This window comes from Podospora bellae-mahoneyi, chromosome 7 (assembly GCF_035222275.1).
Source record: "Podospora bellae-mahoneyi strain CBS 112042 chromosome 7, whole genome shotgun sequence".
Classification (NCBI taxonomy): domain Eukaryota; kingdom Fungi; phylum Ascomycota; class Sordariomycetes; order Sordariales; family Podosporaceae; genus Podospora; species Podospora bellae-mahoneyi.
The window spans coordinates 2,986,891-3,005,115 of NC_085886.1; the positions used below are offsets into that span (position 1 = coordinate 2,986,891).

The 18,225-nt window shown below is 52.4% G+C and overlaps 5 protein-coding genes and 1 non-coding gene across 6 annotated transcripts; 4 read left to right on the forward strand and 2 right to left on the reverse strand.

The window, feature by feature from the left end:
• Positions 1-687: 687 nt before the first annotated feature.
• QC761_710540 (uncharacterized protein) lies at positions 688-3,244 on the forward strand (the record flags this gene model as incomplete). Its single annotated transcript, XM_062882602.1, has 1 exon — positions 688-3,244. One exon carries the CDS (start codon positions 688-690, stop codon positions 2,500-2,502), a length of 1,815 nt encoding a protein of 604 aa, XP_062728662.1. The 3' UTR covers positions 2,503-3,244.
• A 606-nt stretch (positions 3,245-3,850) lies between these two features.
• QC761_0110830 (uncharacterized protein) lies at positions 3,851-4,423 on the forward strand (the record flags this gene model as incomplete). The annotated part of the gene is made up of 2 exons (XM_062873218.1): positions 3,851-4,228; positions 4,330-4,423. Exons 1-2 carry the CDS (start codon positions 4,086-4,088, stop codon positions 4,421-4,423), a joined length of 237 nt encoding a protein of 78 aa, XP_062728663.1. The 5' UTR covers positions 3,851-4,085.
• Positions 4,424-5,702: 1,279 nt separating this feature from the next.
• Positions 5,703-9,797, forward strand: QC761_710550 (uncharacterized protein; the record flags this gene model as incomplete). Its single annotated transcript, XM_062882603.1, has 2 exons — positions 5,703-5,985; positions 6,047-9,797. The coding sequence occupies 2 exons, from the start codon at positions 5,703-5,705 to the stop codon at positions 9,538-9,540; spliced, it is 3,777 nt and encodes a 1,258-aa protein (XP_062728664.1). The 3' UTR covers positions 9,541-9,797.
• A 1,226-nt stretch (positions 9,798-11,023) lies between these two features.
• On the reverse strand, positions 11,024-12,473 carry QC761_0110850 (uncharacterized protein; the record flags this gene model as incomplete). The annotated part of the gene is made up of 3 exons (XM_062873219.1): positions 11,024-11,719; positions 11,858-12,193; positions 12,447-12,473. The coding sequence occupies 3 exons, from the start codon at positions 12,471-12,473 to the stop codon at positions 11,024-11,026; spliced, it is 1,059 nt and encodes a 352-aa protein (XP_062728665.1).
• A 960-nt stretch (positions 12,474-13,433) lies between these two features.
• On the reverse strand, positions 13,434-15,634 carry QC761_710560 (uncharacterized protein; the record flags this gene model as incomplete). Its single annotated transcript, XM_062882604.1, is given in 2 exon segments — positions 13,434-15,594; positions 15,606-15,634. 2 exon segments carry the CDS (start codon positions 15,632-15,634, stop codon positions 13,434-13,436), a joined length of 2,190 nt encoding a protein of 729 aa, XP_062728666.1.
• Positions 15,635-17,836: 2,202 nt separating this feature from the next.
• QC761_0110870 lies at positions 17,837-17,954 on the forward strand. The gene has a single exon. It is a non-coding gene; the product is annotated as a tRNA-Gln (tRNA).
• The last annotated feature ends 271 nt before the right edge of the window (positions 17,955-18,225 follow it).

The following is an 18,225-nucleotide window of genomic DNA, read 5'->3' on the forward strand; positions in this document are numbered from 1 at the left end:
TCGCAGAGTTTGTCGAGTCGAGTCGAGAGAAAACGTCAACTTCAAATTTGCCTGGAGAGCCAAACAGAAGAAACGTGAACCATGCATGGCCTGGCTATAAGCCGGTCGACAATGCTCATAAAAAGTGATCCTAAAAAGGGTCTTGGAGCAAAAACAGAAAAAGAGTTCAGCGCCTGAAAGTGGAATCGAACCCATCGGTTGATAACAGTCAAAACAACTACGTATCTCTCTTCGGTGTGATCTGGTTTCGTGAGTAAACAGAGCGTACCATAATACCACTTGACCAAACCACCCTCCGAGGCATTACCGCCCCGTGTTATATCTCTGCAAAATCCTAAACTTTATCCCCCACGAGCCGTTCGACTGGCCGCTCCATTCCCATACTTGCTCACCGAGCAACAATTCTTCAACTTAGCAAGGGTATTTCTTTCCAAACCTGCCCGCCTCTTTAATGTGCCCATTCCCACGTCCTTGATGCTTTAAAATACAATGCGCGCCTACCAAGTGCAAGCAGACAACCTGGAAGGAAGGTACATATCCAAAACTGCAACTAGGGTATCACCACAGAAAATCATTAGGGGAACGTAACAGATCCCCCGCTGAAGATGTGGGGAAGGCGCCGGGAGGCCGGCACCTAACGCGGGACCCCGCAAAGCTTATTCAGGTGGGGAAAGAACGGGCAGGTCAATGCCGTCACCCACCTCTCTCCAATTCTCTCGAAGCTCAACTGTTGGTTCTTGTTCTGTTTATTCCTGTCACCATTATGACTTTTCCAACCGCTTTTTGAAAAAGATTTATTATCTTGTTGTTGTTTCGTTCTGTTACATGCGTCTTGCCAGTATAATACCACCCATCGCTACGTCACGCCCTCCAGCTGAACCGAGACACTGGGCATCCCTGCCATCACATCAAGGGGAACATTTCTTCCATATCCCAGTCATGAATCATCGCCTAAGACTCACGACCTCGTTGGACTCATGCCCTGGTCCAAGTTCCCAGGGCATATCAACGGCCCTGGAAACCATGCACGAGGAGTCGGAGTCTGTCCACTCCGGGCACCGGTCACCAATGTCCGGTGGTACCGCCCCCAGCGCTTTCGAGGACGACCACGGCCGACGTCGAAGCTCCACTTTCTCAGTGTACAGCTTGAACGAAGCCGGGCGTGGCCTTCACGATGAGATTCTCGATCCAGGGCCGTTTATACACCAAAGCGAGGTATCATGGGGAGCGACACTTCCCTTAGTATTTGCCCTCCTCCCGGCATTGGTGGGGCTAGTCTTCAAAAATGGCAGCTCGGTTATCACCGACCTCATTTTGTTGGGGCTGGCGGCCGTGTTTTTGCACTGGTCGGTAACGGTGCCGTGGAAGTGGTATCATGCGTCACAGCAGGTTCGGGAGGAGGAGGGGTCAGTTGTGGAGAGTGCTTTTCAGGACGAAAGCGGGAGTGATGATGCTGTCAGCCCTCGGCAACAGAACCCCGGGCCGGATGAACAACAGCCATCACAACCAGATCCCCAGACCAGCAAGATGGACCGCCGCGCCAAAACCGCCAGCCAAGCCCTCACGCTGCTCGGTCTTCTGGAGTGTGCTGCTTTATTGGCTTGCTTTGTCGCCCCCGGGTTGGCGGCTTGGATGCTCCACCACGGCCGGAACCTTTTGTCGCGAGGCTCGGAAGGGTTGGTGTCAAACTTTAACCTTGTCATCTTTTTTATTGCGGCGGAGATATCGCCCGTGTCACACTTTATGAAGCTTATCCAGGCCCAGACGCTCCACCTCCAGAGACTGGTCCACAGCAACTCCAACCCCTACCGGCAGGAAAAAGTCACGATGAATCAATGGAGGGAGTTGATTGCAAGGTTGGATGAACTCGAAACACGGGGACTGACCAATGCTCCGTCACCAGTGGAGGCAGACACGAGGCGGGTGCATGCCAGTCTTGTCAGGGAGGTGAGGAATCAGATACAGCCTGATATTGATGCGTTGAATAGAGCTGTTAGGAGGTATGAGAAGAAGGCTAGGGTCCTGGCGGTGCACACGGAGGGGAGGTTGAGGGATCTGAGGCAGAGGGTGGATGATGCTATTAGCTTGAGTGCTGTTGTTGCGGGGAGGGGGCGGAAGGGGACGGAGTGGGATTTGGTGGGGTGGTGTTTGGGGGGGGCGGTTTGGGTTTTGATGTTGCCTGTCAGGGAGGTGATTAGGGGGTTGGCAAAGGTGTTGGCGGGTGTGGGGTGGTTGATGGGGATTAAGGAGGAGGGGGGGGATGAAGTCATGAGGGGGAAGAAGAAGGGGGAGATGGATGGATCACAGGTGAAAGGGAAAGGGGTGGAGAGGGAGACGAGGAGGAGCGGGAGTGCAAGTGGGAGTGGTGCTAGTGGGGGGAATGGCGAGATGGATGGATCAGTGGTAAAAGGGAAAGGGGTGGAGAAGTGGATGAGTGGTGGTAGGAGTGGAAGCGGGAGTGGTGCCAGTGGGGGGAAGGGGTATCTTGGACGGAGGATGTGATTGGGGTGGGGTGGCGATATGTAGGTTAATGTATGAATGAGGCGAGAGTGTTTTTTCTTTCTAGCGGATGGGGGTTGGTTTGGAATGGGTTACGTGGATAATGAAAACAGGGAGGTGGCTTTTGGCTATAGCGTTAGCTACTCGATAGCAATGACTCTTTATGAAATTTATTTACTATGACTTCACACCGACGTCTTTTATTGCAAGGGAATGTGTGTGTTTGTAAAGTCTTTATGATACTGTGGCCGGGGCGAAGATGGTAGGCTGTGGTGTGGGTTGTAAGCGGTGAAGCTAAGGAAGAAGGTGATGTTTCTTTGACTGAGTGTTGGGTACATCTGGGGGGTGTTACACTGTGGGAGGGACTGGACTTTTGGATGATGTAAAGGATAGGAAAGAGCTTTTTGAGACACGGAGGTCGAAAGCGGGTCGGTGGAGTTATTTCTACTATTCTGGTGCGAAGATCTACCTTGGAGTATAGTGTTTGTGCTTGAGGTAGATATTAAAACGTTGCTACAGGCGTTGAATGGGTGGGATAGCATAAAAATGTGAACACCGTCTCTTTTTTGACCCTTTTCTTTTCTTTTCCGTTTTTTCTTTCTCTTGGGGGGGTTCCAATCTGCAGAGATACTTGTACAAGCCGAAGATGTTGCTTGCCAGGGATATTGAGGCTTGATGCCATTTTGGGTCCCAGATGTTGAAGCATAGGAGGTTGTCAGTTGTCAACGAGTTACCAGGACTAACTAGCTTCCTGGATAGTTGGGCCTGGTGTAGATAGTATTTTCTTCATGGTCTAGTAGTCTTACTCGTTGTCGGGCTCACGCTGACAGCTTGGTTCTCGCCCGTCTGCGAGCCGGTAAATGGTACAGGTTCAGAAGGCAAGGATATCCTGGCAGGGTTGGGTAAGTCCAGCTCTTTTCTGCTGCAGTTATCAGATCAAAAAGTGAACATGTTCGTATCTGTATGTTTCCACTGTCTGTCTCATATTGCTTACAGTTGTGACGGTTGTCATTGTCAACGTCTTGGAAGAGGCGCCGAGGCGGGCAGTTGAGGCGTCCGGAGGTGGACTGTCCTTCCTCATCGAGTCTTCAAACAAACACAAGCCCAAGAAAGGCGTGCATAAATGCATTGGTGCCAAATGTGGAAGGCATGATGGTTGAACAGTGGTCAGCTTCAGGTTCGGCCCATGGCAGCCTCGATGAGGGACGTGCACTTGTGGGGTGACATTCGCCCCTGCAAAGCCACTCCACTTGTTCTTTTCTAGCTCCAGCTTGGCGGGAATATGGCGCTAGCTGAAAGTTAGCCTTGCGGGAAGAGTGGAGAGGCCGGAGCTTTTAACATCGTATTGTGACATCACCACTGCCAATTGAGAACGATAATTTTCATGCATCAGAAGGAGGTTGGGGAAGGGACTTTTGTATATGAAGTGGAAGGAACAAAACAACCCAAGAACAGAAAGAAGTTGACCGCTGGAAGAGGGGCCAATGTACTGACTGATAGTGTTTCCCATTTGCCAGATCAGGGCAGGTCTTAAGCCACAGCAGGGGAAAATACCAGCTTTTTCTCGTTTTTCTCATTCCCCGCTCATGCTGCTGGCTGTTGCGCTGGCAGATCCACATCCAATAAACCCGAGATCATCGACGAGCATTGTGCAGCGGAGGACGCAGGTCTTTCTTCTTTTGTCTTTGTTTATCGTGGTTTGTTTCTTGTCTATCTCTTCATCCGCACGGTACGTGGACCGTATGATGGCCTCTGGATGGTTGGGCGCGTCCAAGTAACATCCCGCGTCTTGGCGTCGCAAACTGCTAATCAATGGAAATCAGGTACCAGCTATCTGTGGGGGAGCAACTACAACTTCCTTCGGTTTTCCGGCAGTCAGTCGGCCGATTGCATCTCGTGCTCTCGACATGTGAGACGGGGATAACAAACCAGTCCTCATCAGCCTAGCCAGAAGATGGCAAGTTGAGCCACGTTCGGTAACAACAGCCGCCATCAAATTAGTTCTTCACCATGCCTCCCGCCGCTCACTGCCGGGCTGATTCCGTACGGCAACCAGCGAAAGGCCGGTAATTTAGCCTGCGTCAACTCTGTCTCATCCGGAGAGACACCAGGTTTTTTTGGGGACGAACTGCGTCTAGAGTGGTAGCGTAGACTACACAAGTCCACAAGGTTTTCAGCATGGAGGAGGAAAATGTCCGACGTTGGACTGGATTTCCACGAATTTGGCTGTGTCAAGATTTGGGGTGTCGTTGAAGCGGAGCTCGAGGCATGGGCAACAGCACATCACAGCGAATCACGGCCGCACGATGCGTCTTGATCTGGGCAATCGTGGATGAAAGCGCCCACTTTTGTCAACCTCAGGTCCGGATACGGCACGCGCCAACCCCTTGGCGGCGTTGCTGAACCCTGTCGGCTCTGCGGAGGCCGGTCGTTAGCTTGGACGCCTCTGCCGCAGTCACACACCCCATTGAGCACCCCACGTCGAGTCGTCAACCTCGTTGACGTCCCGCTAATCTCCTGCTTCGAGTGCTGGCCTCGCTGACCATCCACTCGAACTACAGCTTGCCCAGCACCATGTCGACGATGGACGTCTCCTGGTATGCCATGGCCGGCCTCCCAGCGGACGCCTTAGGTGCTCGTGCCGGCTCGTCGAGGCTCCTGCTGTTTCCTGGCGTCTCCTGATATCCATCCCGTTAACCGTACCGTGATCTGGACGAGCGGCCCCATCTCAGATCTTGTTTCTCGTGGACGGGTTATGCCAGTTATTGTCGGCGGATCATGGACCAGTTCATCCTTGGGGCCTGCCTCGAGTGGCTTGACACTGGCTCCAACCCCCCCGCCCGCCGGTAATCCCTGGTTTTTCTCAGTTACCTGTTATATGTTCTCCGCCTTGTCATATCGTTTGGTCTGCCGCATGTCCCTCGTCTTCTTCCCCTCCTGCCCCAGACAAGCGTCTAGACTGAGCTTCAGCACCCGGTGTTTGCTGCCCGGCCTCCTTCAGTCTGATCCGTTTCGTATCACCGCCATCAAGTCCACCCAACGCTGGCAGTATTTGTTGAAAGGCGATCCGGTGTCAAAGAGCATCGCTGCTTCTCCACCGTGCTATGAGCTGGCAAACTGCACCCGTCGGTTTCCAGTAGGGCCTCCGCGCAACTTAGGATAGCGGTCACGATATCGAGCGCGCAACTCGCAGGCTGGCCAATATGAAGCTTGCACAGAGCTCTGGAAAAGCTCTGGTTTGTCTGGGGCTTCTGGCTGGCTTCGCTGCTGCGGGTGGTCTCGGGCCAGCAAAGCGAGACGAAGTGACCCCCTCGACAACGGTCACGCCGACTCGGACGTTGACAGAGGCCGGATCGGAAACGACAAGGTCAATCGACCCCTCTGGCTCTCCGGTCATTGGTACCCTAAATCCCTCGTCCACCTTGCCGCCTTCTGCCAACTCAACTGTTGATCCGGCCTCTCTGTTCAACACCAGCGCCCTCGATGGTAAGTGGGATCTGGTCTGCCAGCATCTGATTGATGAGCACCATAGCTTACCTTTCTCCAGCTCCACTTCCAGATGACCAACTTCCCCTACAGCCTGTCATCACCCCTGGATGGGCTGTTTCCGGTGCCATTATGCTCATCACCGGCTTCGTCTATGCTATCGTGGGGATCAAGACAAAATGGCTACACACCTTTTTCTCAACCGCCTACCTGGCAAGTTTAGGGACAACAGCGCTGATCTTGTACGTCATGGTGCCACCTGTCAGTGACGCTGTCCAAGGAGCATACGTGGTAGCAGCTGTCTGCACCGGAGCTGTTCTCGGTGGCCTTGCCATCGTTTTTAAAGAACTCACCGAGTGTCTGGCCGGTCTTCTGGGAGGCTTTTGTCTCAGCATGTGGCTGCTGACTCTTCAGCCCGGTGGACTTGTCCCATCAACTGTTGGCAAGGTTTTGTTCATTGCCTCGTTCACCTTCTCAGGCTTCGGGGTGTACTTTGTGCCATGGACTCAGATTCGGGCATATGCACTTATCGCATGTATTTCCTTCTCAGGGGCCACCGTGACTGTTCTCGGAATCGATTGCTTCACTCGCGCTGGTCTTAAGGAGTTTTGGGCGTACATTTGGGCACTCAACGACAAGCTGTTTCCCCTTGGCGCGAATAACTACCCACTTACGCGCGGCATTCGGGTTGAACTCGCTGTCATAATACTCATCTTCCTCGCCGGCATTGTTTCTCAGCTCAGGCTCTGGCGTCTCATCAAAGACCGTCGAAGCAAACGTGAGGAGGAGATTGCCGAAGGAGAGCGGAACCTTCGTATCGAAGAGGAGATCATCGGCCGCCAAGTCGAGGAGATGACGGCTCGCGAGCTCCGTCGTTGGGAGCGTATCTATGGCGAGAACACCCCGACCCACCAGGCCTCCGACTCGGCATTGGGCGATATGGATGACGAGAAGCGGATTCGTCACAGCTCTGCCACTCTGGCCTACTCGAGACGCACCAAGTCCCCGACTGATACTGATGGGATTGTAGCGGCCGAGGTATATGTCGACCCTCTGGCGAACCCTACGCCATCGGAGAGGGCCGACATGAATGAGACTGTTATCGCCAGAGACGTCGGCGATGGGAGAAGATTCACGGTCAGGATTAGTGAGGACGAGCTTCGCGGGTGCTCGACCCCTGAGGTTACCTCTTCGCACACTCACGATGGTCATATGAGACGCGAGAGTTATATCATGATAAATTCCAGACGCAGCTCACAACTTAACTCTCAACGAAACTCGCTTCACACCCCTGAGGTTCCCATTCTCAGTCTGCCTTTCCAGCTGTCCAATGCCAAAAGCGAGGAGGATCGTTCCTCGTTTGCTGCAACCTGTGCCGACGAGGAAGGCCGGGAGAATGTACCTGGACCTCGGATTAGAAATTCAACGGCGGAAAAGCTTGCCGAGAGACTGTCGAGTGGTTCGGCCAAGCTGCTTAGGGGCCTTTCCCGGCGGTCTGCCCACAGCAAGCGTGGGATCATCGAGGGAGTGGGCGAAAGCGCAGAAGAGTTGGCTGTCGAGTCTGTCCAAAATAGGGACGACCTCGACTCTCTTGCTGCGGTTTTGGACGACTTGAGCTCTCTGGGAGAAGTCTCAGCGACACCATCGCCAACTACTGATGTGAAAATGGAACTGCCCGCCTGGAAATCAAAATCCCAGTCGGCCGAGTCTAGTACGCCGGGAGCCAAAAGGACAGAGGCGGCAGTCCCCGAGATGAAACAAGAGGAGGAAACGTCGCTGAGCTCTAAGGAGGTTAGTGATATGATTCCTGAGATACCTACAAGGCTCTCCGACGTGGACGTGCTTGCTATTGCCGAGTCACGCTCGGCCAAGTCCTCGCCGGCTCTTGAACAAGGAGGCTTTGTTCCTGAAGAAAAGAATCCTGCACCCTTACCGCAATTCCAGGCTGACTCCGCGGTCGAGAAGAAGATGGATCCTGACGAGGACAGCTCGCGGGCGGACCCTGTGGGAAGCCCCAAGCGTGATGAGGACGGTGCAAAAGATGGGGATGATGCTGCGGTCAGAGGGGAATCATTGGATTCCGTTGCCGCCAGTCTGACGAGAGGGAATCTTCCACCAGCCTTGTCCCGAGTAGCATTGTGTTATCGTACAAATGAGTGGGCGAAACACCTGAGTGTGGCTGAGATCCCTGACCCAGATGAGCTCCAGCAAGAGATCGTTGCAGCACAAGACGGCTCAGACGAAGAACCGGCGCCCCTTGACGTTGTCGACCTTCAGCAAACAGCCGAGAATGCGACCATTCCTCCATACGCCCCTCGATCGGCTAGCGCCATGTCAAACTACACAGGCCAACCTGTCAGCAGGAGCAGTTCCAGGACATCGTTCTCGGCGTATCCAGATTCGAATGCCTCTGCTATCCAGCCTGGCTCTTCGCCTGACCTGCAGCAAGGAAAGTTGAACGGTCTCTATCGCTCCTCTTCCATGACGGGCGTGATGCTCAAGGGGCGAAATTCGAGACTTATCGCCGAGCCCATCGCGGAAGAGGGCGATCATGAGCCAACTGAACACTTTTCAGCCCCCTTTCCCTCAGATACAACCTGGACCATGCCGAACACAAACTCGGCATCTGCGGTCCCTCATGGGCTGTTGTCTTCAACCTCGGTCCCGAACATGACACGGATCAGCCAACAATCCTTGTACTCTCCGCCTACTCTCATGGGTGTGCGCGAGACGCTCCTCCGCAATAAAGCGTCTGGGTCAATCTACGCTCAGACTGCTGAACCAATTCCCTACGGAATACCAACCTTTCCTGTCGCAAGGCCTTCCTCTGACCACGAGAGTCTGCACAGCCACTCTGCACCTAACAATGTCCCTAGCGATTGCTCCAGCCCAGCAGTCGGCGTCGACCTCGATGACCTGCCACTATCCCAACGCCGTGCGTTGATCCGACAGAGCAGTATGCCTATGCAGCCCCAGCAGGCGCTTATACGCCAGCGTTCAGGGTTGCGAAGTCCTACGCCACCTGCCACCTCTCACCCTTCCCCATCCGCAACAACAGAGTCTACCACTTTCGACTCACACCAGCCTCTGCGTCACAGCACAGTACCCACCGAAGCTGTTCGCCAGGCGCAGCTCGCCAACTTCCGCAACAGCGTCCAAGCTGACCTCCGGGCCAACGCACGGCCAAAGACGTTGGCCCGACACAGGTCTGTCGGAGGTGATGGCTTCCACCACGGCCCGCCTCTTTCGGGGGGGTTGCTTAATTTAGGAAGTACCACCTCCATGACCAGTCTCAAGGGTGCTTTCCGATCCGTAGGAGATTGGCACAGTGGAAACACCCCTGGGAATAGTGTTGAAGCCCAGAGGAACATTGACATTCAACGCGGGGTGATGATGGAGCAAAAGGAGGCCGAGGCGGCGAGGCTGGAGAGCACGAGACTGGAGAGGGAGGGGAGGCAGAGGGAGTTTGAGGAGCGGATGAGGAGGGATCGGGGGATGTTGGAGGCGCACCGGGATGCCATGAGGAGGATACAGAGGGGTGTGAGGGATGTTTGAGATGTCATGATTTTTTTTTTTTTGCGAAAAGAAAACACTGATGTTATGGGATGAATTGGAGAAATATGACGACGAGATGGCAAAACGTCGGACGTATAGCGTGAGGCAGGCGTGTCTGTTTTGCCACTACTGTTGTGTTTGGCTTGCGGGGGATGTCTGATGACTTGTTTGTTTTTTGGAAACATGACCCCGAGATGAGTACGAGTACGATGACGGCATGGCGGTACGGTTTTACGGAAGGTTGATGTATACAGGTAGCTTTTAATCAAGATTGGGGGCGGGGGTGGGGGCGGTGATTGTAATTACTTGCTGAGTCTTTTGTGCATAGCACGACGGTTATTAGGAAGGACAAGGTAGAAAGCGAATGGGATGGATGGGGCTATAGAGTCGGGACTGGATGGGTTAGAGAATAATTAATACTATATTGAGTAGTTGTTAGAGTCAGACCTTTTTGTGGGTTATGTCTGTTGGTAATGTTTAGCTATCCCCGAAAAAACGGCACGCACCCAGCATCATGATATATGTTTCCCAGTATTCCAGAAGAGAGTTGTTCTAAAGTCTGCATTCCTGATAGAAGTAACCTTGTATTAAATCCCCTTTCAACTATCATTCAACGCCTTTAAACTATCCTCACAGGCCCATCGATGGACATTCAACACCTAGAAACCATCTTCATAAACCCAGTAATTATCTTTGAAGATGGCCTTTCTGCATGCAAGATTCGCCATACTCTGCCCTTTGGTCGATGCATGTTCGCCAACCGGGTCACCTTTTACTGTATTCTTGCCGGCGCTGCGCTTGATCTACTGACTATTCTCAAAGACATATCAACTATCTTTGACGGCCCGTTCCAAAACCCAGTCATCATCCTTTCATTTCACCTTGTACCGTCTTCGTCATCAATGACTGTCTCAAACCCTCGAAGCCTTTCCAGTGTCTCATCTTATCTTCGTCGAGTAAAACCCAGTCCTCCAACAACGGAGCCATCAAAGACATTACTCATTTGTGGATATATAAAGCTCGGTTGAGTCATACAGCGCTCGCAAACACAGCTGATCCAAGGCTCGGATGGATGATATTAGGCTAGTAAACGCTGCTGGTAATGTTCATTCAAGCCCGCGAACGGTGGTGAAAGAGAGTTTGGATGGAAAGCTGCCAGCTGCAAGCGCCGATGAAAAGATGCTGGGGTAACCATATAAAATAGGCATAATGAACAGCAAGACAATATCAACGCTTACAAGCACCCCAAAGCAAACTCCGATAAAGGGTCCGTGTTGGGCTGGATCACCGACCATAACAGGTGGGTTGTAAAACCGAGGGATATGGAGAATATCATGTTCGGATAACTTGGCTGCCTCGCCAAAGATGGCGATGTCGCAGATTATGTACGGACGACCTTTGGTCTGGTGATAGCATAAGGCGTTGCCAGCACAACACCGGAAAACTGCTCCAGATACTGAGCGTAGACGTCCTTGATGAGCCCTCAAATCTCTTCGGTCATCGCACCGGTGCATGTATCCTGCGCATGTTGGAGGTCTGGAAAGAGGTCCGCGCGTTCGCTCCCGGCGAAGAGGTATTCGACATGCGGGTCCTCGCTTCTCGCCGGAGGAAGTACGATTTCGGACTCGGCTGCGTCTCGTCCTCGTGTTCCGGGGAGTGCTGCAGGTGCGCTCGCAGACGAGAGCGCCTGTTGAAGGTCGGGAAAGCGGTTTAGGTGATCCAGATAATACTTGTGAAGTGACTGATGCAAACCAAGCTCGAGATTACGTGCTTTGGCATAACGAAGACTGGTTGCATGTGCATCCATCGTCACCTTCGCAGGGAAATAGACGGCGAGGAGCTGATCAGCGACTTGGACAACGGCCGCTTGTGCGACGATTTGGGCATGAGCCACCTTTTGTGATGGCAACCGCCGGATCTTGATCTTGAGTTTGTTGTCTGCTGCTGCATGAAGATGCTTCATCACGGCCTCCTTGGTGGTTGTTATGTCCCTACCACCAGGAGTCCCAAGTCTAAAGTCAAGATGGGGAAAGACGATGTTGATTGAGAAGGAGGCAATCTGGGAAAGGGAAGCCTGGGATACGACAGCGCGGGATCGGACGAGATAGGTACTGTGCGACTTGATCTCATGAAAAGCCGGTACTATACCCGAGTCAAAAAGATTGCCCGCGTCCCGTTGCTGAAACAAGCCTACAAGCTTGGTGAGGTGGGCGTCTGGTCTTTCGCCTTAAGGAGTGCGTCGAAGCCTTTCAATGTTAAGCTCGGCATTCCAAAATAGAGAAGTAGATGTCAATGGGTGGGTCAGACGGTCCCACACAGGACGGAAGACCTCGTGCAGCCTCGGTGCAGTGCTTTGGTTGAGCTGTGGTAAGGCCGGGGACTTGAAGATGACAAAGAACGGGTGCTGGTTCTTGTGCTCGTCAACCTCGAGAGGAGAGGAAACTCCTGCTGGAGAGTAAGCTCGACCTGTCCTTGCGCGTCCACGCGCTGCTGTGTTTGAGGTAATCGGGAGGAAACGATAGCTGATCGCTAGCAAGCCATAAAGAGCCGCGAGCACACCAGGCAGGTGGTCGTCCAGGCACGAAAGATAATACTTGGTTTGTGCGCGAGCAAGCCACACTTGACCGCCAGCAGGCGGGAAGCTCACCATGTGCTGCAGAAACGTTAGTGATGGTCAATGAAACAACCAATGTCGAAAATACCTCAATAGTAACCGTCTAAGAGCTGGGACAGGGAGGAAGCTCTGAGTAGGCGTTGACTTGGGAGATGAAGACAGCCAAAGATGTTGAGATCAAGACTGTTAAGTTGTGGGAGAGTTTGAATCGATATTATGTTTGGATTCATCACCATCTACAAACCCATCAGTGGCCGTCTAGCACAAAACACAGTAAAAGTCGAAAACATACCTCGATATCGATCGCTTTTCGGCCCATCCTCAATACACCCCTAGTCGAGGTAGTGGGGGAGCTCTGAGGAGGTGTTGACTTGGTGGCTAAGCTGGGTTGAAGATGCTGAGACAAAGATGTTGAGACGAAAACTCTAATTGCGGGCAGTTGCAGGGTGAATTGGGCTTCGATTTTTTTGTGCAAAACAGGCTCGCGTTTTAGGCAGGGCAACAGCTCAGGGAAGGAACGCGTGGGGTTGAGGTAACGAGGCAGGAGCGATAGCCCACCTTCCCAAACGCTCCTTCCTTGTGAAGAGTATTGCCTGGCTTCGTTCAACTTTAATAATTACATACCTGTACGAGAGTGATGATATGATATTGACGAAATTCCTATGGAAGGCGTTAAAGATAGCCGAGAGGAGGTGTAAAGAGCAGATGCTTGGACACCTTAGATAGCAGATCATAAATAGGACATACTGACAGGAGGGACAATGACTGGAACCACAAGGACCTTCAAAAAAGATGACATCTCTGTCATACTAATTTTGCCCTCCCCAACCGAGGTGCTATCAATGACATGACGCTGCTCTCGAGGTAAAGAGTCACAATTAGACAACAAACTTTACAGACACCCCATACTCAGTCACAGCCCCCTCAGTTACCCCGTAACGGTTTTTGGGGGGGTGGAAAGAGATGACATATCACCCCATCTCCTAACGCTGTATTGAACAAAGCTGATGATTTATACAACCTCATGATTACTTTCACCCCCCTCCCCATGCTGCCCCTCTGTCACCCATAAAAACAAAGTGTATCCCATAAACATATATACTCCTCCCCCATCCTGAACCCAAACTCCAAGCCACAAAAACGCCCATGTCCAAATGCCTATGCTAGTACGCCACACAAAAACAAATGCTAACGATCTTTAAAGCCAAAGTCTCCTTCCCAATAAACACACCCACCTACCCACCCTAAAGAAAACAAGCACAAACAATGCTAGGTCAGGTTATAAAGTCTCCACACTATTATATCCCCTTCTCCCCTCACCCCCCGAGGTCCTCGCTCTAGCCAAAACCCCCCCATCCTCTTCACTTTGAGAAGCCGCTCTTGACGGGGCAGCACTAACACCCAAAAACTCCCCTAGTGTATGACTCAAACTTCTTGCCCGCCTTCTGATAAACCCCGTTTCATTACCAGTACTTTCCACCCCCGCGCTGACAGTTTGTTGACCCTGGCCCTGACCCTGTTCCGTGTCTGAGACCTCTTCTGACGGGACAAAAAGGCTGTTTCTGAGAGAAGGTCGGTTTCGTTTGTGGGTTGGGAGGAGTTGGGTTGGGGACCCTTCCAGGTGTGATAACAATTTGTCTGTCACCACTGCTGTCAAGGTGGTGGAGAAGGGAGAGGGGGAAATAACTGGGTTTCCTCCCGCTGTTACGCCTACTGTGGTGAAGATCCTCGGATGAGGGTGGCTTCTGGGTGTGGTAGGTGGGATGGTGGTTATTGGTGGGGGAGTTGAAGATAAAGTCACCAATGGGTTATGGTCTGCATCTGAGACTGCCGCTGACGGTATAACGGAGGGAACGGAATCCGAAGAAATGGTATGTGCCCCCATCCCTGGGTGGCGGAAATGGTTATGATTAGGGGGCGTGCTGTCCCTCCATGGGCCTAACAAAGGCGCATCCTCGTGGTCTTCATCGTAATCGTCCTCGTTGATGAGAGAGGGTTTCTGCTTGGAAAGGGCGGCTAAGGGTTTGTTTGTGAAGCTCACGCGGGACGACCGCCTGGATCGTCCTACAACTGCCGAGTCGCTACCTCTGCGGGAGGAGGTCCGGGCAAGGGAGTTGGTGCCGGGATCTTGGTTGGAGAGACCGATGGTTTCTTCTATGCCTTCGGCGTCGGAGAGGGCGGCTTCGTCTTCGTCGTCGTGGCGGGGCCGGCCGCTCGTAATGAGGAAGACGCCGAAAAAGGTGAGGAGACAGCCACCGATGAATTTGGCGGCGCGTTCCTTGGTAGTGCGCTCAAAGTCGCGGTAGAGGACAGCGCTGCCGATGATGACGGAGAGCGTGAACAGGACGAATTGGATCGGGATGACTTGGGTGGAGTCGAATCTCTGGAGGGCCTTGTTGAGGAAGCGGACCTGCATGATGGCCGTTGAGAGGAGGACGAAGAGAAGGACATAGGTGACTGGAGTGGTGAAAGCACCGAGGAGGGTTGAGGAGAGCATCGAGGATACACCCTTGGTTGAAAGCGCTGTGTAGCCTCCAAACAAGCCAACCAGGCCCAAATCGATAAGAATGGTACGATTCCCGTACCGAGGGCTGATATACATCAACAGCGCAATCAGACCGCAGCTGGCGCCCATATAAATCTTGAACTCCATGGTGGTGATGGCATCCCACACCTCGTGCGGCCCCATCTTGGTCTCCTCCGAATCTGCGCTCAAGACCACCGTGACCGCGCCTCCAATAGCAATAACGACACCCCAGAAATCGCGTTGGCGGAATATCTCCTTGAAAAAGATGGGCGCTATCACACAATTCGAAACAAGAGCAACCACGCCGAGCGGGCTGACAATAGACGCCGGCGCAAAGCCATAGGCCAAAAAGTTGCCCATCTCACCCACCGTGATGAGAACCTGCCCCAACCACCAGTAAGGGTCCTTGAGATACGTCGAGGGGACCTTGGCTTCGTCACTGTCAGAGCTTCCGCTCCAGCGAGAGTCGTCGGACCTGAACAAGTGCGTGAGGGGGTCCGTCTCGGTCAAATTACGGGTTTCTTCACTGATCTCACTCAGCACACCGTCCGAGTGGGATGTCTCGGCCGCTCCATAGCCCCCTAGTCCAGAGCTTTGCGACGCAGAATTGGCATGCTTCAGTGCCTGCCTTGCGCGCTCCCGCATTGCCACTTTGTGTCTGTGTAACCGAATATGCGCATACCGCTGGACGTTGAGAGCCAGAGCAATGAGGACATTGCCGCAGATGGCGGTTATTATGCCGATTAGACTCGACCAATTCTGGAGATCCTTGTCGGGATGGTCCCCATCGTCATGCCCACCGCCAGCATCGTTGGAAAAGGAGGGTAGCCAGCCGGGCCAGGCGCGGCCTGTTAATGGCGGACTCGAAGCTGGGTGGAGGTACATCTTGGTGTTGTTGTCGTCCCCCGGCAAACTGAAGCGCACCGGTGTCGCTCGGTTTCGAGGTTGGTCATGGGTGGTTTGTGGGAGTAAGTGAGTCGGTCAGTCGGTCGGTCGGTCTAGCTGTGGGTTCCGAGTAGTGCTAAGTGCTCAGCACTCGGTACTCAGTAGTAAATTTGGTTGTAATTTCTCACACTAGATATGGGTCGTTGGTTTCGTGCCGCGATGCGAAGTGGCGCTGGCGCACCATCGAACATGGGGGAGAAGTGGACCAGCCATCTGCCTGCCGCTCTTGTCATCCTACCCCAGTCCAGCTGGAAAGGCCTCTGATTGGCTGGTCAATCAAGACCAAAGAGACATATATCAACACCACATTTCATTCATAAACATATATGGTTAACATCTCCGATTCACCTCTCAAGTCGAAAAGCCTCCCACATGATTGTCGACAACTTAGACTCTACGTATCAGCAGGGGGGCTGTATAAAGCCTCTGTTGAGGAGTGCCACCCGCCCTTGATATTCCCCCAAGCATGCCCAGATCACTGTTTCTCGGTCCGAGACAGACCCCGATGGGAAGCCTGCTCTTCCAAAAAAAAAAAAAAGTCGAACTGGAGGGCATCGACACCGATGTCTCCAGCCCAGTCTCTCTCGGTGGAGCTGCCAAAACTCATAGCCACCTTTCTTCACGAAAGTGTCTACTCGCCCGTCCGTCTCGCCAATGAACTAGGCTGGGAACCCACCCCCCGTGGCTACACACCACCCAAGTCCTTCGCTCTCGACGGTACTAACCCGCTCGATGTTACTTATCGTCCCGAATATGCAGACCAAAAGCCAATTTTCGGCTGGCTCGATGCATTCGAGGACTTGATGCGAGTCAACTCTGGTCTGGAGCTATCAGACTTAGACACGAAGCACGCCACCGTCCACAAATTATGACATCTTTCCTGGACGAATAGAAGCGACCTGGAGTTCCCCAGACTTCGCCATGTGAGAAACATGATGTTTCACATCAACACGTGGTCAAACAACTCTTGGCATCTCTGGTTTCCCTCATTTCTTTGCCAGGGGGGGAAGACATCACCAAACACTCCCGAAGAGTGGCTCAAGGCTCGGGAATAGGAGAGGGAATTCTGTGCTTCCCGGGATGAGCTGATGGAGCAGCGCAAACGGTTTTAAAAACTGCTCGGCATGGATGTGAACAATATTATCCAAGCCCAATGATTTCGAGGGTGCGCAATCCCCCCGAGGAGCACCTGGCCGTGGACAAGGACGGCTCGTCTTTCTTCCGCGCATTGGCTTTGTCTCTTCCATTGATGCACTACCAGCTCCGAAATGGAGATCTGGTTGAGCATGAAGCGGCCTTGTCTCAATGACCCCCCGATCAAAGTTGGCCTCTCGCCACCATGTTGACCCTCATAAGCATGTTCACAGATCATCCTGTTAGGCCTGCCTGCGACTATAGCCTGTTGGTTAATCAGGGCCTTTTTTTCCACTATTGGGATGGCATAGTAAAAATTAGGGATAGGGTGGGCGAGGGGAAAGAATGGTTCATCAAGGATTTCTTGGAGAATCTCCATCGCCACCACTCCCTGATGCTACAAGATGTGGAGAACCCTCACAAACCTGCTCTTAAGTGGCTCTGCCAACAATTTAGCCCCTAGAAGGAGACACTCGAGGAGGGTAAGGCGAAGTGGGACAGGAAACTGGAAGAACTTTTTGTATCGTAGACGATGTGGGAAACTTTGTGCGTCGTTAACAAGGCTTTTTTGAGGGTAAATATGGTCGAAAGGCGTATTTAGCTCTAGGATGACGCTCTAATAATGCGTCACTCCATTGGCGACAGATTTTGTGCAGGCCATTATTTCATCCGCAGGCTGATGAAGCACAGGCCATATTTCCATCGTTTCTCCGGGGGTATCAGGGCGAGGTAAGGGTCCGCTCAAAGAAAAAAGCGAGCGTGGAGTATCTAGCATGGAAGAAGAAGAAAAGGGAGCTAATCCTGGGGATATTTTGAGCATACGCACACACAACCTGACGAGCAGAAAGGACACACAACAACCACAGTAAATCTCCCTCTTACAATACACTAACACCCACAAGAACAGCGCTTCCCAAATGCCCTTAAAAGATAGGACGACAAAACACTCCCAACCCCTCACATACAGCTCCGCCTTTCAGAAACTATAAACACCAAAAACATAAACCTACCAGAACAATAAACTAAACACCACTTGCCTAACCTCCTAAAACACATATCAAAACCCAAAAAACTATAGGTCCTACCCGGACTCGAACCGGGGTTGCCGGAAGAATTTCTCTTACGTACTTTGTATGATGGGGCACGAGAGATTATTTTCAGAATCCGGAGTGATAACCGCTACACTATAGAACCAATTTATTGGAATATGCCCATACAGGTCAGACAACTGCCATATCACTCATCATATGTGGTGGCGGCGTGGAACGGGATACAGAAAAGCACTCGCCAACATCTTAGCACTGAAACACCTCAAGCTCAATTCATTCCGAGGGGAAAAAAAAAAGAAAAACAAAACCAATAAAACAATCCTATTGTATCTTCGGGTGGGGTATGTGCAATTCAAAACTATGGAATGAAATTGAACAAATGAGTGCAGTGTGACAGACGATTGTTTGAGAACCAA